General features: G+C 36.9%; 1 protein-coding gene across 1 annotated transcript in view; it reads right to left on the minus strand.

Annotated features, from left to right (window-relative positions):
• The window catches only part of LOC111155098 (leishmanolysin like peptidase), an 83,233-nt gene that overhangs the window by 5,357 nt on the left and 55,985 nt on the right, over positions 1 to 21,891 (minus strand). The window contains exons 13-16 of the mRNA XM_022515152.1: positions 17,783 to 17,915; positions 15,542 to 15,701; positions 13,277 to 13,407; positions 9,149 to 9,359 (exon numbers count right to left, since the gene is read on the minus strand). Coding sequence (XP_022370860.1) covers positions 9,149 to 9,359; positions 13,277 to 13,407; positions 15,542 to 15,701; positions 17,783 to 17,915 — 635 coding nt within the window. The remainder of the gene's footprint in view (positions 1 to 9,148; positions 9,360 to 13,276; positions 13,408 to 15,541; positions 15,702 to 17,782; positions 17,916 to 21,891) is intronic.

The following is a 21,891-nucleotide window of genomic DNA, read 5'->3' on the forward strand; positions in this document are numbered from 1 at the left end:
GGTAACATAGACCAGAAAGGAACAGAGACAATATACAGTAACAGTCACCTTACAGGCAATACGATGACACTAAATTCATAATTTTCAATAGTCATCCTGAATGTAAATGGGCTAAATGCCCCAATCAAAAGACATAGGGTATCAAACTGGATAAAAAAGCAAGACCCATCGATATGCTGTCTGCAAGAGACTCATTTTGGACCCAGAGACACCTCCAGATTGAAAGTGAGGGGGATGGGAAACTATTTCCCATGCTAATGGACATCAAAAGAAAGCTGGGATGGCAATCCTTAAATCAGACAAATTAGATTTTAAACCAAAGACTGTAATAAGAGAAGAGGAAGGACACTGTATCATACTTAAAGGGTCTATCTAACAAGAAGATCTAACAATTGTAAATATTTATGCCCCCAATATGGGAGCAGCCAATTATATAAGCCAATTAATAACAAAATCAAAGAAACACATCAAGGGGCGCCTGGGTGGCTCAGTGGGTTAAAGCCGCTGCCTTCGGCTCAGGTCATGATCCCAAGATCCTGGGATCGAGCCCCGCATCGGGCTCTCTGCTCAGCAGGGAGCCTGCTTCCCTTCCTCTCTCTCTCTGCCTGCCTCTCTGCCTTGTGATCTCTGTCTGTCAAATAAATAAATAAAATCTTAAAAAAAAAAAAAAAGAAACACATCAACAATAATACAATAATAGTATGGGACATTAACACTCCTCTCACTGAAATGGGCAAATCATCTAAGGAAAAGATCAACAAGGAAATAAGGGCCTCAAATGAAACACTGGATCAGATGAACCTCACAGATATATTCAGAATATTCCATACCAAAGCAAAGGAATACACATTCTTCTCTAGTGCACATGGAACATTCACCAGAATAGATCACATCCTGGGTCGCAAATCAGGTCTCAACTGGTACCAAAAGATTAGGGTCATTCCCTGCATATTTTCAGACCACTCAACCTCAATCACAAGAGGAAAGTTGGAAAGAACTCAAATACACAGAGGCTAAAGAGCATCCTATTAAAGAACAAATGGGTCAACCAGGAAATTAAAGAAGAATTAAAAAAAAAAAAAGTCATGGAAACAAATGAAAATGAAAACACAACTTTTCAAAATCCTTGGGATGCAGCAAAAGGGGTCCCAAGAGAAAAGTATATAGCACTACAAGCCTTTCTCAAGAAACAAGAAAGGTCTCAAATACACAACCTAATCCCACACCTAAAGGAGCTGGAGAAAGAACAGCAAAGAAAGCCTAAACACAGCAGAAGAGAAATAATAAAGATTAGAGCAGAAATCAAGGAAATAGAAACCAAAAGAACAGAAGAACAGATCAATGAAACTAGGAGCTGGTTCTTTGAAAGAATTAGTAAGAATGGACAAACCTCTGGCCAGACTTATCAAAAAGAAAAGAGAGGGGACCCAAATATAAAATCATGAATGAAAGAGGAGAGATTACAACCAACACCGAAGAAATACAAATGATTATAAGAACATATTATGAGTAACTCTATGAGAACAAATTAGACAATCAGGAAGAAATGGATGCATTCCTAAAGACATATAAACTACCAAAACTAATGCAGGAAGAAAGAGAAAAGAACAGACCCCAAACCAGCAACGAAATTGAAGCACTAATCAAAAATCTCCCAACAAACAAGAGCCCAGGGACTGATAGCTTCCCATTGGAATTCCACCAAACATTTAAAGAAAAACTAATACTTATTCTTCTGAAACTGTTCCAAAAAACAGATATGGAAGGAAAACTTCCAAACTCATTTTATGAGGCCAGCATTACCATAAGCTCAAAACCAGACAATGACCCATCAAAAAAGGAGAATTACAGACAAATATCCCTGATGAACATGGATGCAAAAATTCTGACGAAAATACTATCCAAAGGATTATTCACCATGACCAAGTGGGATTTATTCCTGTGCTACAAGCTTGGTTCAACATCCAGAAATCAATCAATGTCATACACTACATTAATCAAAGAAAGGACAAACACCATATGATACTTTCAACAGATGCAGAAAGAACATCTGATAAAGCACAGCATCCTTTCTTGATTAAAACTCTTCACAGTGTAGGATAGAGGCTACATATGTCAATAACATCTAAAAGCCATCTATGAAAACCCCACAGGGAATATCATCCTCGTCAGAAAGATGGCAGGGATGTCCACTGTCATCACTGCCATTCAACATAGTACTGGAAGTCCAAGCCTCAGCAATCAGACAACAAAAAGAAGTACAAGCCATCTGAGTTGGCAAAGAAGAAGTCATATGCACTTCTCACTCTTTGCAGATGATATGATACTTTATGTGGAAAACCCAAAAGACTCCACTCCAAAACTGCTAGAACTCATACAGGAATTCAGTAAAGTGGAAGGATATAAAATCAATGGACAGAAATCAGTTGCATTTCTCTACACCAACAATGAGAGAGAAGAAAGATAAATTAAGGAGTCAATCCCATTTACAACTGCACCCAAAACCGTAAGATACCTAAGAATAAATCTAGCCAGAGAGGCAAAGGATATGTACTCAGAAAACTACAGAAGACTCATGAAAGAAGTTGAAGAAGACATAAAAGAAATGGAAAAACATTCCATGCTCATGGACTGGAAGAACAAATATTGTTAAAATATCTATGCTACCTAGACCAATCTACACATTCAATGAAATCTCTATCAAAATACCATCAACTTTTTTCACAGAAATGGAACAAATAATCCTACAATATGTATTGGAACAAGAAAAGACCCCGAAAAGCCAGAGGAATGTTGAAACAGGAAACCAAAGCTGGTGGCATCATAATTCCGGACTTCAAGCTCTATTACAAAGCTGTAATCATCAAAACAGTATGGTACTGGCACAAAAACAGACACAGAGATCAATGTAACAGAATGGTGTACCCAGAAATGGACCCTCAACTCTATGGTCAACTAATCTTCGACAAAGCAGAAAAGAATATCTAATGGAAAAAAGACAATCTCTTCACCAAATGGTGTTGGGAAAATTGGACAGCCACATGCAGAAGAATGAAACTGAACCTCTTGCTTGCACCACACACAGAAATAGACTCAAAACGGATGAAAGACCCAAGTGTGAGACAGGGATCCATCAAAATCCTTGAGGAGACTATGGCAGCAACTTCTTCCACCTCAGCCATAGCAACTTATTCCCAGACACATCGCCAAGGGCAAGGGAAGCAAGGGCAAAAATGAGCTACTGGGACTTTATCAGTATAAAAAGTTTTTGCACAGCAAAGGAAACAGTCAACAAAACCAAGAGAGAATTGAAAGAATGGGAGAAGATATTTGCAAATGACATATCAGATAAAGGACTAGTATCTAAAATCTACAAAGAACTTATCAAACAACACCCAAAGAACAAATAATCCAATCAAGAAATGGGAAGAAGACATGAACACACATTTCTGCAAAAAAGACATCCAAATGGCCAACAGACACATGACAAAGTGCTCAACATCACCTGGCATCAGGGAAATACAAATCAAAACCACAATGAGATACCACCTCACGCCAGTCAGAATGGCTAAAATCAACAAGTCAGGAAATGACAGATGTTGGAGAGGATGCAGAGAAAGGGGAACCCTCCTACACTGTTGGTGGGAATGCAAGCTGGTGCAGTGACTCTGGGAAACAGTATGGAGGGTCCTCAAAAAGCTGAAAACAGAGCTACCCTACGACCCAGCAATTGTAGTACTGGGTATTTACCCCAAAGATGCAAATGTAGTGATCCAAAGGGGCACGTGCACCCTAATGTTTATAGCAGCAATGTCCACAATAGGCAAACTATGGAAGGAGCCTAGATGTCCATCAGCAGATGAATGGATAAAGATGTGGTGTATATATATAATGGAATATCATACAGCCATCAAAGAAATGAAATCTTGCCATTTGCAATAAATGGATGGAACTAGAGGGTACTATGCTAAGTGAAATAAGTCAATCAGACAAAGATAATTATCATATGATCTCACTGGTATGTGGAATTTGAGAAACAAGGCAGAGAATCATGGGGGAAGAGAAGGATAAATGAAATGGGATGAAACCAGAGAGGGAAACAAACCATAAGATGGACACTGGGGAGGGTATGTGTTATGGTGAGCACTGTGAATTGTGTAAGACTAATGAACCACAGATCTATACTCCTGAAACAAATAATACAGTGTATATTAATAAAAATAAAATAAAATTGTGAATAAGGAAAAAAAAAATCCCACTTAGCTAAGAATGGTTCTTTTTATTTTTTTAAAAGATTTTATTTACTTATTTGACAGAAGGAGAAAGCACAAGGAGGCAGAGAGGCAGGCAGAGAGAGAGGGGGAAGCAGGCTCCCCAATGAGCAGGGAGCCCAATGCAGGACTCGATCCCAGGACCCTGGGATCATGACCTGAGCTGAAGGCAGACACTTAACCGACTGAGCCACCCAGGCCTCCCAAGAATGGTTCTTTTTAAAATGTAGTCTTTGTGTCAATAGTATCAGCATCACCTTGTAGTGGACAGTGCAAACTATGGAACATCAAGCCAGAGTTGATGTGGTAGAGTGGTGTGGGCTGCATTAAGGAATAGACCCTGAAGTGACTAATAACACAGGCATATCCCTTTATCTCCTGATTTTCATTTTGGCCCAAAGGAACAGGAGAAGTAGGTAATGATTATCCAATGTTAGTAATAAAATTTAACAAGCTATTAAAACATTAATGGCAGTTCTGGAACATTTGTTCTTCAAAAACACTGCACTTTCTGTGCTAGTACTAATTAAAATGAAAAAATTAAAAATGAGGGTTTCAAAATAAATTAGAGACAATAAGTTCTGGGTTTTTATCTGAACTTCATTATTTATTAGTTCATGGATAATACATTACTTAATCTCTTTATACCTTAGTTTTCTCATTTGTAAAACAGTAATTCCTACCTCATTAGTTTTTGTGATGGTTAAATGCAATAATAAAGACATAAAGCATTTGGCAAAGTGTCTAGCATTCAATAAATGGAAACAAAAATAACCTCTACAATCTGAAGAGACTTGAAAGAATTCAGAAAGAAATCTTTCATAGTAACTAATGGAAACTATTTTAGGCAATATAGAACAACTATCTAATCACACTCTAGCATTTAGTAGTGTCAACTAGTAAAAAGAAAATAAAGTCAGAGTTTTACATTTTTTTTTAAAATTTTACCCACCCATTTGAGAGAGAGAGAGAGAGCAACAAAGGAGAGGGGGAGAGCACATGAAGGGGGAGAAGCACTCCCAACTGAGCAGGAAATCCAATGTGGAGCTTGACCCCAGGACCCTGAGATAATGACCTGAGCTGAAGGCAGACGCTTAACTGACTGAGTCACCCAGGTGGCCCCAGAGTTTTACATTCTAAAAGAAATTACAAATATTAGAAAAAGCTATGTGAACTAATACCTAAGAACACCAATAACAAAAATCAGAAGAATTTAGGGAGAATATCTTTTACACTTCCTCCAGAATATTAGCATTTTTAAAGTTTTAAAGGCATGCTTAAAAATCTAAAAAAATACTTTACTAAGACAGATTATGGATGATCATTTGTTTATTAATAAGGTTCATTATAGGGGTGTGCCTGGGTGGCTCAGTGGGTTAAGCCTCTGCCTTTGGCTCCGTTCATGATCCCAGGGTCCTGGGATCGAACCCCGCATCGGGCTCTCTGCTCCTTGAGGAGTCTGCTTCCTCCTCTCTCTCTGCCTACTTGTGAGCTGTCTGTCAAATAAATAAATAAAATCTTAAAAAAATAATAAAAAAAATAAGGTTCATTATAGGTTAATTCTAATTATTAGTATTTCTCACACAAGCATATTTAAAGCATCAAAAGAGTTCTATGACTTTAGTGGGTCATTAAAAAAGTATTAAACAGAAACAAACTATTTACCTCAAAGAAACACTTGTCATTGTTTCTGGCACACAGTTCAATAAATATTCAGTAAAGACTCAATATGCTCAGTGAACCCATTAACAAATATGGTAAGTCAGGATATTTTAGAATTTAAACAGTGATGTGTGTATTTAAAAAGCAATGCCTAAAATGTACCTATTCTTGTAATATTTACACATTTTCAAAATTGCAGTAGTGATTTGGTGCTTACAACACTCTTTTGACCATGCTTCCTCATAGAAATGGTCAAGTTAACAGGGAAATCAATCACATTATAGCAGCACCATATCAGAAGGGTGACTGGTAAAGAAGGAGTAGGATGAGCAGAGTATAAGGTGCAGACTGTGCAGGTGGAGGGGGCAGGTGATTTGCAATCTCCACCTCCCACCTCCTTTGAATAGATTCATTTGTTTTTGTCATGCTCCAAAGACAGGAAATGATCATCTCATAGCCCTTTGACCTGGTTCGAATTTTCTCTCATTCCTAGACACTCTTCTACTGTACTCCTAAGATTCTTACTCCTGAACCAGCAGGAATAACTATTTCAACTCTGCCAACGGTTCAATCCTTGCTCATGTCTTGGACAATGAGATGATGACAGATTGTTACAGTTAACTGGGATTAGGCCTGAGGATAGGAACTCCATCAGAACTACCTAACTTGTGGACTATCAGCCTTCTTATTCTAGCCAAAGCAATTTAACAGTAACAACAAAATTAAGTCATCATATCAGCTTTGCATTAAAAGTAAAGTTAACTAAGAGTATTTAACACTACTTGTACTATTTACCATACCAAAAGGGCCTAAGATCTTTTTTTTAAAAGATTTTATTTATTTGTCAGAGAGAAAGAGCTGAAAGCAGATGCTTAACCTATTGAACCACTCAGGTGTCCCTAAGATCTTTTGTTTTAAAGATTTTATTTATTTGAGATAGAGAGAGAGAGTGAGAGAATAAGCTGGGGGGAGGGGCAAAGGGAGAGGGAGAAGCAGACTCCCTGCTGAGTGGTGAGCCCCATGTGGGGCTCAATCCCAGAATTCTGGGATCATGACCTGAGCCAAAGGCAGATGCCTAACCAACTGAGCCACCCAGGTGCCTGGAACAGGGATGTTCTTAATGACACTGAGAATGGTGAATCCTTGCAAGAAGGTTTTCAATTTCCTTTGCTCGAATCCATCAGCGGAGTCACTATGTATGGCAGTTATAGCTTTATAAAATATATTTCTTAAATAATAAGACTCAAAAGTCAAAATTCCTCCTTGATCTGTGGGCTACAGAATGGATACTGTATTAGCAGGTATAAAAACAACACGAATCTCCTTGCTCATTTCCACTGGAGCTCTTGGATGACCAGGTGGATTCACAATGAGCAGTAATTTTAAAAGGAATCATTTTTTTTCTGAGAAATAAGTCTCAACACTGGGCTTAAAATAGTAAACCATGCTGCAAACAGATAGGCTATCATCCAGGCTTTGTTGTTCCACTTACAAAGCTAAGGCAGAGTAGATTTGGTGTAATTCCTAAGGGCCCTAGGATTTTCAAAATGGTAAATTAGCACCAGCTTCAACTTTAAGTCATCAGTTGCATTACCCCCTAACAAGAAAGCCAGCCTGTCCTTGGAAGCTTTGAAGCCAGGCACTGACTTCTCCTCTCTAGCTATGAATGTCCTTGATGGCATCTTCTTCCAATGGAAGCTTCATCTGCATTGAAAATCTGTTGTTTAGTGTGGCCACTTCCATTATTTATCTTAGCCAACTCTGTATAACTTGCTGTAGCTAATACAACAGCACCTGCTACTTTCCCTTACACTTCGATGTTACAGAGACGTCTTCTTTCCTTAAACCTCATGAACTCACCTCTGCTAGCTTCTGACTTATCTTCTGCAGCTTCCTCACTTCTCTTGGCCTTCACAAAAGTGAAGAGAGTTGGGGCCTTGCTCTGGATTAGGCTTTGACTCAAGAGAATGTTGTATCTGCTTTGAACTTCTACCCAGACTACCCAGACTTTCTCCATGTCAGCAACAAGGATTTTTTTTTTTTTTCAGTCATTCATGTATTCACTGTAATATCACTTTTCATCTCCTCCAAGAACTTTTCGTTTGTATTCACAGCTTGGCTAACTGACAAAACCAGCTGTTGACATGCTTTCTTCACTAAGTTGAATCATTTCTAGCTTTTGATTTAAGCTGATAGACATGTGACATCTCCTTTTACATAACACTTAGAAGACATGGTAGGGTTATTAATTGCCCTAATTTCAATATTGTTGTGTCTCAGGGAACAGGGAGGCCTGAGGAAGAGGAGGGAAATGGGAATCGTTGGTTGGTGGAGCAGTCAGAATACACATAATTACCAATTAAGATCAGTTTCTAATGAGTGTGGTTCCTGGTGTCCCCAAAGAACAAAATTACAATTGTAAAATCAAAGATCACTGATCACAGAACACCATCACAAATATAATAATAATTAAAAGGGGGGCACCTGGGTGGCTCAGTGGGTTAAAGCCTCTGCCATCGGCTCAGGTCATGATCTCAGGGTCCTGGGATCGAGCCCCGCATCGGGCTCTCTGCTCAGCAGGGAGCCTGCTTCCCTTCCTCTCTCTCTCTGCCTGCCTCTCTGCCTACTTGTGATCTCTGTCTGTCAAATAAATTAAAAAAAAAAAAAAATTAAAAGGTTTAAAATATCATGAAAATTACCAAAGTGTGACACAGAGACATGAACTGAGCCAATGCTGTTGGAAAAGTGGTGCCAGCACAGTTGCTGCCAAGGTTGGCACAAACCTTTCATTTGAAAAAATGCAATATCTGTGAAGTGCAATAAAGTAAAGCAGAATAACATGAGGTATGCCTGTATAACTGAAATACATTTAATTGCTTTTTGTGTTTAATGAGCAGAATTTTGTTTACACTTAATTTCAAAATGAATGGTTGAAACATTCAGTTTTTGTAATCTTGAGTGATTTTTTTTTTCCCCCCAAATCAGAGGTCTTTAGAAAGGTTCCTTATCCTTCCTTTTACTAAACAGAAGTGTCGTTTACTCACCTTCAATTTCTAACAGTGGTGGTAAGGAGGCTTTCCCATAAAACTGCAATTAGAAGAGAAGATGCTCCACCTGTTTTAAGAGTTTCTACCTTTCAAGAGTTTCCTTGAAGGGAATTTCCAACATTATATAAGAAAAGTCTTGTCTTTACTCCAACCACAGAGACTACTCACCTAGTGGTAGAGCTCGGGTCAAGTTAGTAGCTGGAGGATCTCTTTCTGGAGGACAGAGCTCACAGAAGTCCCAACATGATGGGCAGAGCAGGTTACCATCATGAATCCAGCCATTCATCTGAATACTGACAGGGAGGACCTGCCCAGCTCGACTACACAAATATGAAGTGTTCTGAACCCAAACTGTCAGACCTTGAGGAGAACAAGAAACCTTCAAATAGGAAGGGAAAAAAAATCAGATCAGTAAGATTCTCATATAGGATATATGAGCCTTTTTCCTCTACAGGAAAATACATTAGAATTTACTAAAAATACTGACTATAAAACACAATTTGGAATATAGGCATATCTTTAATCTTGTATAAAGAAAGTTAAATTATTCAGGTTCTAAAAGAATTTTCACTCTGTGGTAGTAGCTCTTAGACTTTTTGTTTAGCATTTTTAGAAAAAATCTGAGGAAAGCTACAGACACTACTCTTTAATGATACAAGACAACACACAACTTAACATACAATTTGGATTTATAGACCCTGAAGCCAAGTTGTCAAGAGTAACATTTCTGTAGGGGTGCCTGGGTGGTTTATAGTCTGTGGAGCATGCAACTCTTGATCTCAGGGTTGTGAGTTTGAGCCCCACATGGGATGTAGAGATTACTTGAAAAAATCAAATCTTAGGGGTACCTGGCTGGCTCAGTCAGAAAAGCACGCAACTCTTGATCTCAGGGTCCTGAGTTCAAGCCCCACGTTGGGTGTAGAGATTAAATAAATAAAACTTTAAAAATATTAATGATAATGATGATAATAAAATCTTTAAAAAAAGAATAACACTTCTGCAGATTATAGTATCCTCATTATACTTCAGCTCAAACCTTTGTCAAAGAGCCATTACTCATGTCATTTTCTCCATAAGTCATAAATTTTGTGAATCAAATTTTTTTAGTTATTTAAATTGTAAAAATAATATCATTGTAAAAATAGTATTACGGTACAGAAATGTAAATAATACAAGTTTTTTTATTCTTTTTCACTATCAAAGACCCTCTGCTCAGTTATAAAAAAGGTCCTAGTGATTTTATATGGACTGGTAACATCTTTATTTATTTACTTATTTATTTATTTTAAAGATTTTATTTATTTGACACAGAGAGAGAGATCACAAGTAGGCAGAGAGACAGGCAGAGGAGTGGGGGGAAGCAGGCTCCCTGCTGAGTAGAGAGCCTGATGTGGGGCTCCATTCCATAACCCTGGGAACATGACCTCAGCCGAAGGCAGAGGCTTAACCCACTGAGCCACTCAGACACCCAGGACTGGTAACATCTTTAAAGGTAGGACTCACATCTTAACTGCAAGGGATAACTAATAAAGTCAATTTTATTTTATATATTTTTAAAGATTTTATTTATTTATTTGACAGAGGGCGAGATCACAAGTAGGCAGACAGGCAGGCAGAGAAAGAGGGGGAAGCAGGCTCCCCACTGAGCAGAAAGCCGGATGCAGGGCTGGCATCCTGAGATCATGACCTGAGCCGAAGGCAGACGCTTAAGTGACTGAGCCACCCAGGCATCCCTCAAAGTTGTTTTCTAAAAAGACTTCACATTAATTTCAATTCTGCTACTTCACTTTAAATACTTCTGGAATCTCTCTCCTGGGCCTATCTTCAAACCAAGTGTGTGATTATGAATATGTCTAATGGTGGCAAATTTTTTACTTAGCAAGTTAATGTAATTTTTAGAAATACCTAAAAGTTGGCCAGAACCAAATCTAGTAAAGGTAGTTGACTAAAGTAGGTAACAATAAGTTAGTATAGGTACGGGGATGTCCTTATGTATAAGAAATACACAAATTTGTGTGTAAGTAGGAGGATGTCCTTGTGTATAAGAAATACACAAGAAACACCTGGGGAAGAGGGTGAAGCATGTCAGCAGTTTGCACTTAAATGACTCAAAAAAATTTTTGTACCATTCTTGCAACTTTTCTGTCAAAATAAATAAAACAAACAATAAAAAACAAAATAGCTAATCCATGTTAAGTGTTTGGGGATTATACATATTTTCCCACAAAATGGTGGTTAGTATTAAGTTAGCAAAATTAACTGACAACTCTAAGTACAGGGAAGTCAAGTACATTTATTCAATCTTTATATACAGCATGGCAAATCTGTATAATTCCTTTGCGGTGCTGTAATGGTGACAGACTTTTAAAATAGCCTGAAGATGGGATGCCTGGCTGGCTCAGTCAGTAGAGCATGTGACTCTTGATCTCAGGATCATGAGTTCAAGTCCCACATGGGATGTAGAGCTTACTTAATTAAAAAAAAAAAAAAGAAAATAAAATAGCCTGAAGAGGTCATCCTCCTCTATCCTGCCACTATTCTAGCCTTATCCCCTTTAATATTTTCACTTAAGGTAATTTATTTAAAAAAAAATTTTTTTAATTAATGTGCTTATATGAATATGTTTTTTTACACATATACATTTTACATCTTACATAAATGTGCTTATAAAAGCACATTTTATCATGAAAAGTGAAAATTAGCTCAATATATAATAGGAAATTACTTCCTTAATTATGATACTTTAAAAAGATGTAAGGGGCGCCTGGGTAGCTCAGTGGGTTAATCCTTTGCCTTCGGCTCGGGTCATGATCTCAGGGTCCTAGGATTGAGCCCCGCATCGGGCTCTATGCTCAGCAGGGAGCCTGCTTCCCTTCCTCTCTCTCTGCCTGCCTCTCTGCCTATTTGTGATCTCTCACTCTGGCAAATAAAATAAAATCTTAAAAAAAAAAAAAAAGATGTAATGTCTCACAGCCATAAAGAATAGTAATTATTAGGGCACCTGGCTGGCTCAGGTGGTAGAGCATGCAACTCTTGACTTCAGGGGTGTGAGTTTAAGCCCCAAATCGTGGGTAGAGTTTACTTAAAAAACAAAACAGAACAAGAGTAATTGTTATTATTGGAAAAATTTGGAAAAGGTGTTTTGCTCCACACTAAGTGAAGGCAGTAAAACAAAATTTTGTATTATGATTACAACTAGGTCAAAACTATGAATTTAATAAATACATAAATCTGCAATGTAATTTATCAGAAAATGGTTGCTAGATTACAGCTGTCAGATTATAGCTTAAAAGTTATGTATTTTGAATTGTCTTTTGTAAGATTTCAAAGATAATTTTATATGAATTGGATAAAATGTGAATTATATCTCAATAAAACTATTATCAGTAACTTCAAAAGTAACAGTGAAATTACCAACTATAGAAGTCCATTTAGATCTTGCAGCTGAAATGGTACAAACAATTCTTATTTTTCAATTCTCAGGATCACACTTTCCTCCCTTAGATTCATAAGCAGAATATGTAATACTCTAAGTTGGATGCCCCTAAGTTACAGAATGCCTCTATCTTCATAAGTTTTTTTTTTTTTTTAAGAGTTTATTTATTTGACGGAGAGAGAGAGAGCATACAAGCAGAGGAGCAGCAGGCAGAGGGAGAGGGAGAAGAAGGTTTCCCCACTGAGCAAGGAACCCGAAGCAGGGTCTTAATCCCAGGACCCTAGGATCATGACCTGACCTGAAGACAGACCAAGTGAGCCATCCAGGTGTCCCTCTTAATAAGTTTCTAATAAGGTGATGCAGTCATTTCAAATCAGAGTGCAAATGAGACAATTAAGAAAAAAGTGGTTTGCTACCTTTGGATTTCTAATTACAAAGGAGAAGACCTATTATTAATCTGTAGCTGATTTATTAATTCTTAAATCCATACTTTCCTCAGATCTTATAAAATAAAATTGCAAATTTTTTCCATTACAAAGTAATATTTGTTCAAAAACAAAATTACATATATTCCATTATTTCCTTGGGATATATGTCCAAAATAAAATTACCATAAAACTTGCTGATATATAATAATTATATGTTTTTGTAAACAAATGGAAAAAGGTAATTTCTCTCAAGGAAATGACAATATTTTCATGAAACATAAGCATCCAAGCTAATATTTACATAAATAAGTTGAAAGTATTAATCAGTACATTATATAAAAATATAAATGATTTTAAAATGTAAAAACCACTGATAACAAGATAAAATTATACAAATATTTGATAATAATTATTAACAATCATATAGTTTACCTGATAACATCCACTCCCCCAGTCTGGGTAACTCAGCTTCCTCTCACACTTTTCCATGACAAATGCTGATTTCTGAATTAGACAAACTGAATGAGGTCCATACTTTTCAGCACCATAGTTTTTAAAAAGATCTGAAGCAAACCAAAGAATTTCTCTTAAAAATTGACGTTTGGCTCAAAGAAGAAGTTGAAGCATTCCATTCTTATGGTTAAAAGTTGCTTTAAAAATGGAATATGTTCAATGGAAATTTTCAATTAAAAAAAATCAAGAGAAATGGGCTCCAAAATCAAACTGGATTCTCAATAAAGGACTTAGTGGGAGGAAATTATTATATCAAAAATAGGAGATAAAACTGGCCTAAAGTATCTAAATGAGATTTACAGAGGAAATGGCACTAAAAATCATCTTTACTGGTTATCTAAATAGGAATCACCTCTGAGATGAAGCCAAGTAATTTACCTAACGAAGGCTTTTTTGTGGTGCTGCAGAAAGTTTTTACAAAGTGCTTTTATTTTCATTGTATGCCATCTCCTGGAGGTCCATACCTAACATGCTGATGCAGTCTCAGACTGAGCACAACACGCAGAGATACAGGGTTAAAGGACCTCCAAATATCTAAAAGACAAAGGAATGAGGCTCTTTACCCTGCGTAGCAATAATTTGTTCTCTTTAGGCTTAATACAATTTTCCTCTTTTGAAAGCAGAGGTCTTAAAGATAGGTATTTTACGTCAGTTTTGAAAAATCTTAATTACATAACCTAAGAAAGAAAATATAAAACAGAATAAAACTTTTTAAAAAAAATTTATGAATATCTCAAAGTCCTTGAAAAACAAAGTGATCCGTGTCAAAAAAAGAAAAGGGGGTGGTTAGCTAACTACAGCCCTCAGGCCAATCCTGAAGGCTACCTGAAGATTTTTATAAATAAAGTTTTATTGGAACACTGTCATTAATTTACATATTATCTATAACTACTTTCACACTGTAACAGCAGAGTTCAGTAATTGCAACAGAGACTGCATGACCCACCAAGTTTAAAATATTTACTGTTTTTCTTAAAAAAAATTTACTATCTTTCTCTTTACAATGAACGTCTGCCAACTCCAGATCTAAAACAATAAAGTGTGATACCATATCATTGGCAAACCCATAATTGACAGATCTCTGCGTTTCTTGGCTTTAACATGGAACTGCTGAATAGTTAAAAGTTTTTAGACATTTATTGAATAGATGAGTGATGAAAAAAATGACTGTACAAATCCAGTTAAATCTACCAGGTTTAAATATAAAAGGAAAACCATTTTGAAAATTTAAAATGTAAATAACAGAATCTGTAATAAAGTATGGAATAATTGGGGATTAAAAAGGACCAGGTTTTAGAGTAACTGGGTGATGGACATCGGGGAGGGTATGTGTTGTAATGATCACTGAGTATTATATAAGGCTGACAAATCACAGACCTATACCCCTGAAACAAATAATAGACTATATGTTAATTAATTGAATTTAAATTAAAAAAAGAAAAAAGGACCAGATTAGAAATTGTGACGACCACAGAGTAAAAAACTACCTATTGCTCTTTATGTACATATCAGATGTGATAACATTTTGTTTACAGAAGTGAATACCTAATTGGCAATATATCTTACCACAAGAGTATTATTCTGATATCCGGAGAATGACATGTTACTTCTAAATTACATAAAACGCACACTCCTCAGAAAAGAAAACATAGGATACCTAATATGATTTAATAAAAAGAGCTCTGCACTGGAGGACCTTAGGCTGGCACCAATTAATTGTATTACTTAGTGTCTCTTTGTTTACTTTTGACATTCAATATGTTCAGTGTGTCTCTCATCAGGTTTTTAGAAAAATAAAATGAAATTATAAAAATGAAAGTGCTTTGCAAATGGAAAGTGTCATGCAGATGTAAAGTACAACAAAAAAGTAGGGTGCACACATCTGCAAATATATCTAAACAACTAAATACTTGTTATGTGTCATAGTTCTAAGCATTTATTATATGAATTCATGTAATTCTCGCAAGTACTCTATAAGATAGGTGTAATTATTCACTTGGTACAGAGGAAGAAACTGAGGTACAGAGAAGTTAAGTTACTTCTAACAAATGGAGACCAGTGGAACCATAATACAAATTTAAATAGTCTGGCTCCTGGGTCTGTGCCCTTAATCCTTACTTTATATTGCTAATATGTAATTTTAATATATATATATACAACATTTCATTTCACTAGACTACTAACCTGGTTGATTTTCCAATATTCTACAATCTGAGCTGCGCTGATATTCACCACTTAAATGCCAACTGAATTCCTGACTGAAAGGGCAATAGTCCGCAATTTCTACTGAACCACCATAATAAGGCAAATCTTCTGTAGGTATTCCACTTAGTTCATCGAAGTACTATTAAAAAAAAAATTGTTAGGAAGACAGGAAAGTAAGAAACATTCTGTATAATCAAAACAAAGTCCACAGGCAATTTATAGCAACCCTCTAATGCCACATAATATAAAAAAGATATCACTGTACTTTTCTTCATATATAATAGAATATAAAGACAATATACTACCTGAGCAGTATTTCAAGGTTGTTGTAGTTTTAGAAATAAGTAAGGTAAGTATCTTAGTCTAAGTTTTTTTTTTTTTTAAGATTTTATTTGTTTATTTGACAGAGAGATCACAAGTAGAGAGGCAGGCAGAGAGAGAGAGAGGGAAGCAGGCTCCCTGCTGAGCAGAGAGCCCGATGCGGGACTCGATCCTAGGACCCTGAGATCATGACCTGAGCTGAAGGCAGCGGCTTAACCCACTGAGCCACCCAGGCGCCCTGTTTTGATAAATTTGAAAAAAGTAAAACTATGATAATATGAATGAGATCATATATATAAAATACTTTGAGGGGTGCCTGGGTGACTCAGTTGGTTAAGCCATCTACCTTTGGCTCAGGTCATGATCTTGGGGTCCTGCACAGGAGGGGTCTGCTTCTCCCTCTCCCTCTGCCTCCTTCCCCGCCCCTGTCCCTTTGCCTCTCCTCTGCCCCAACTCCCCCTGGCTCCCTTTCCTACTCCCACTCCCCCAAATAAATAAATAAATAAATAAAATCTTTTAAAAAAACACTTGGAACACCAAAGGATTAAGGCACCAGATAAAACTTAAAGATTTCACATTTACAGCAACTCCTTGAATTATATTACTATGCCTAGAAATACAGTTATCATCTTATGATATCTGAAGCATTCAGTGTGGTCATAAACATATGCAGGAAGCTCAAAATTTAGCAGCGATCGTTTTAAATTATCTTCTAAGATACAACTTCTGACTACAGAATCCTTTGTAAATGTCAGGCAGAACTGAGGTGTTTTAGAGGTGGCCACTGCAGGAACAAACTTAAAGGTCCAATCAGAGATTCAGACTGAATATGTGGGACCATGTCCTTCACCTTTTTTTTTTTTTTTTTTTTTTTTGGGGGGGAGGGGGGGAAAGATGGAGAGGGAGAAAGAGACTGTTTTTTTTTTAAGATTTTATTTATTTATTTGACACAGAGAGAGAGAGACAGACAGACAGACAGACAGTGGGAGAGGGAACACAAGCTGGGGAAGTGGGAGTGGGAGAAGCAGACTTCCTGCCAAGCAGGGAGCCCGATGTGGGGCTTGATCCCAGGACCCTGGGATCATGACCTGAGCTGAAGAAGACGCTTAACCATCTGAGCCACCCACATGCCCAAGAGAAAGACTCTTAAGCAGGTTCCATGCCCAGTGTGGAGCTCAGTGCTGGGCTAGATCTCACAACTCTGAGATCGACCTGCGCTGAAATCAAGAGTCAGATGCTTAACTGACCGAACCACATAGACATCCCTCCTTCACCTTTTGGAATTCACCTGTCAAACTTTTTCTAAAGAAGAACTTCCAAGACTTTTAATTAATTGAATTAGAGTGTCTCAGTCATTTTCTTTGAAGAATTTTGTCCTTTTGTGTTAATTAGAGGAAACTAAAGATGAAGACTTTGGAAACAATTAGAAAAAAATACAAACTACCTAAAAATAGATCTGGTAAATATTCTAAATGCCTTTTGCCATTACTACAAGACTTTGCTAGATATTAATTGTTGTTGATTAGCACATTGGGTTTAAAGAATTTTTAGAATTCTTCATTTTTTTTTAACTTATAGAAAACAAATGGGGCCTTTCATAAGTTGAAAAACTCAAGAGAATTCACTCTTCTAACTCAAAATGGAGACTTCTCTTTAAAAAGTTGAGTTGAGGGGCACCTGGGTGGCTCAGTGGTTAAATCCTCTGCCTTCGGCTCAGGTCATGATCTCAGGGTCCTGGGATCGAGTCCCGCATCGGGCTCTCTGCTCAGCAGGGAGCCTGCCTCCTCCTCCTCTCTCTCTCTGCCTGCCTCTCTGCCTACTTGTGATCTGTCTGTCAAATAAAAAAAAAATCTAAAAAGTTGAGTTGATTTCTAAAATTGTGCCCAAAACAAGTGTTACCTGGTACTCTGGAGGTAAAGGTTTTGAAAACTTCTGCAAATTACACACTGCAACTGCTCTCTGGTCCTGTCTGCAAGTTAACTGCAATGGATTACTTCTGAGTGTGTCACAGAAAGGGCTCAGTGTCTGTCTCCTGCACACAAAGATAAACACCATGGAATCAAACTCTAAAGAAAATAAAACAAATCCATTTTTGAGCTTATCTTTTCTATTATCATTTCAGTATACTTTTTAATAGCTTAATACTAAATGCTGCATCAGGTTATGAAGTTATTTTTAAAAGTGTAAAAAGAAATGCTTAATGTAGATATGAAAGATTAATGCTACATGCACTGTAACATTATTCCACTAGTATTAAACATGATTCTATTTATCTCTTTCTCAAATTTTGCCAGTAAAATGGGAGTTCTGCAGACCTGATCTGCATATTAAAGACAAATAATAAAATTTCTGATCTTGCTTAGAAATGCAAATCTTCATAACCAATATAATGGAGTCTAAGAAAGAGATGGAGATGGAGATGATGCACTTGTGTCCTGCAGCTACAAAGAATTTTTTCTATGCCACAATCTAGTTCAAAGACTCTCTTTTGACAGTTTATTAAACTGAGCACATTCACAATACATCTTGTTTTCATGTGGAAAATGAAGATTATGTGAATACTCCTAATTATTACAAGTTGTTCTGTTCTGTTAAACCTAATCTTGAAAGTACAATTTGGAAAAAGATGTCTTGTAATTTTCCAAAGACACTGGAATCTATTGCTTTGTTCTGTAGAAATAATCTTCAAATTAGTCATCTTATTGATAATTACAATTATAAATTATATTAATATAACGGTAATGTTATAAATGAAATTCCAGTGTTCTTAAACAATATAAATCCTATTAAGGATTTAATAAATAATTTAATAAATAAAATAAAATAATTGCTATTTTTCCTCTTCTCCCACGTGCTTGCTGGGGAAAAAAGCCTAGGTTAGATTTCTTATTTTAAGAAAAACTGATACTTGCTTCATTTACGTTAACACAGTATAGCAATAAAACATCTCTAGGGGAGTTATAGCTTCTTGAGATAAAATATGTAAAAGACCTACCACAGTCTTTGATAAACATAAAGTAGCACAGTGTAACAGGAAAGCAAACATCTAGAAGTCTTCACATAGGCTTGGTTTCAAATACTAGCTTATTTGATGTTTATTTAATTTTCCTGAGCTTCAACTATAAAGTGCTCCATGTCTAGCACATACAAGTTACTCAATAAATATAATTTCACTGTCCATACCACTTGTATAAAATCTTTATATAAGGCAATTTTATAGCTTTCTATGATAAAGTTTCCAATGAAAATGACCAGTAGTTCTTACTAAGTCACTTCCTCAATGCCACAAAATTCATTTACTTTTTCTCTAACATAATACATAATTTACCTTGAATTAAAATATGAGTTTTGGCTAACTGGATAAAGAAGAATAAGGAACTTAAAAAATACTGATTTAAAAGCTCCAAAGTTAGAGTTGTTCAAGATTCATGGCATATAATTCTACAGCAGTTCGGCTTATAGAACTTTCTGCAGAGTGCTGTCCAATATGTCTAATCATATAGTGGCTATTGACCACTGTTCACAATAGCAATGTCCACAATCGCCAAACTGTGAAAAGAGCCAAGATGCCCTCAGCAGATGAATGGATAAAGAAGATATGGTCCATATATACAATGGAGTATTATGCCTCCATCAGAAAGGATGAATACCCGACTTTTTTATCAACATGGATGGGACTGGAGGAGATTATGCTGAGTGAAATAAGTCAAGCAGAGAAAGTCAATTATCATATGGTTTCACATACTTGTGGAGCAGAAGGAATAACATGGAAGACATTAGGAGAAGGAAAGGAAAAGTGATTGGGGGAAATTGGAGGGGGAGAAGAACCATGAGAGACTGTGAACTCTGAGAAACAACCTGAGGGTTTTGGAAGGGAGAGGGGTGGGGGGATGGATGAGCCTGGTAGTGGGCACCAGGAGGAGGACACGTATTACATGGAGCACTGGGTGTGGTGCATAAACAATGAATCTTGGAACAGTGAAAAAACAGAATAAAATTTTTCTTAAAAATCACAGAGAAAAAAGAAAATCCTGAAAGTAGCTCCAGACAAGAGGTCTGTAACCTACAATGGCAGAAACATTAGAGGGACAGCAGACCTATCCACAGAGACCTGGCAGGCCAGAAAGGACTGGCATGATATTTTCAGGATACTAAACTAGAAAAATATGCAGCCAAGAATACTATAACTAGCTAGGCTGTCATCAAAAATAGCAGAAGAGACAAAAAGCTTCCAGGACAAAAAGAAACTGAAAGAATTTGTGATCATCAAACCAGCCCTACAAGAAATATTGAAAGGGTCCTCTAAGCAAAGAGAGAGCCCAGAAGTAACATAGACCAGAAAGGAACAGAGACAATATACAGTAACAGTCACCTTACAGACAATACAATGGCACTAAATTCATAACTTTCAATAGTCACCCTAAATGTAAATGGGCTAAATGCCCCAATCAAAAGACAAAGGGTATCAGACTGGATAAAAAAGCAAGACCCATTTATATACTGTCTGCAAGAGACTCATTTTGGACCCAGAGACACCTCCAGATTGAAAGTGAGGGGGATGGAAACCATTTCTCATGCTAATAGGCATCAAAAGAAAGCTGGGATGGCAATCCTTAAATCAGACAAATTAGATTTTAAACCAAAGACTGTAATAAGAGATGAGGAAGGACACCGCATCATACTTAGAGGGTCTATCCAACAAGAAGATCTAACAACTGTAAATATTTATGCCCCTAACATGGGAGCAGCCAATTAATAACAAAATCAAAGAAATACATCAAAATAATAATACAATAATAGTATAGGACAGTAACACCCCTCTCACTGTAATGGACAGATCATCTAAGCAAAAGATCAACAAGGAAATAAGGGCCTCAAATGAAACACTGGACCAGATGAGCTTCAGAGATATATTCAGAATATTCCATCCCAAATAAATAGAACACACACTTTTCTCTAGTGCACATGGAATATTCACCAAAATAGATCACATACTGAGTCACAAATCAGGTCTCAACCAGTACCAAAAGATTACGGTCATTCCCTGCATATTTTCAGACCACACAGTGCTCTGAAACTCGACCTTAATCACAAGAGGAAAGTTGGAAAGAACTCAAATACACGGAGGCTAAAGAGCATCCTACTAAAGAACAAATGGGTCAACCAGGAAATTAAAGAAGAATTTTAAAAAAAAGTCATGGAGGGGCACCAGGGTGGCTCAGTGGGTTAAGCCTCTGCCTTCGGCTCAGGTCATGATCCCAGGGTGCTGGGATCGAGCTCCACATCGGGCTCTCTGCTCAGCAGAGAGCCTGCTTCCTCCTCTCTCTCTGCCTTCCACTCTATTTGTGATCTCTGTCTGTCAAATAAATAAATAAAATCTTAAAAAAAAAAAAGTCATGGAAACAAATGAAAATGAAAACACAACTTTTCAAAATCCTTGGGATGCAGCAAAAGGGGTCCTAAGAGGAAAGTACATAGCACTACAAGCCTTTCTCAAGAAAGAAAGGTCTCAAATACAAGACCTAATCCTATACCTTAAGGAGTTGGAAAATAACAGCAAAGAAAGCCTAAACACAGCAGAAGAGAAATAACAAAGATTAGAGCAGAAGTCAATGAAATATAAACTAAATAAACTGTAGAAAAGATTAACAAAACTAGGAGCTGGTTCTTTGAAAGAATTAGTAAGAATGGACAAACCACCTCTGGCCAGACCTATCAAAAAGAAAAGAGGACAGATCACAACCAACACTGAAGAAATACAAACAACTACGAGAACATATTATGAGTAACTCTATGCCAACAATTTAGACAACCTGGAAGAAATGGATGCATTCCTAGAGATGTATAAACTACCAAAACTGAACCAGGAAGAAACTGAAAATCCGAACGGACCCATAACCAACAAGGAAATTGAAGAAGTAATCAAAACCCCCCAGGCGCCCCATCTACCAAACGTTTAAAGAAAAATTATTACCTATTCTTCTGAAACTGTTCCAAAAAACAGATAT

This window comes from Enhydra lutris, unplaced genomic scaffold (assembly GCF_002288905.1).
Source record: "Enhydra lutris kenyoni isolate GAN:26980312 unplaced genomic scaffold, ASM228890v2 scaffoldscaffold39, whole genome shotgun sequence".
Classification (NCBI taxonomy): Eukaryota; Metazoa; Chordata; class Mammalia; order Carnivora; family Mustelidae; genus Enhydra; species Enhydra lutris.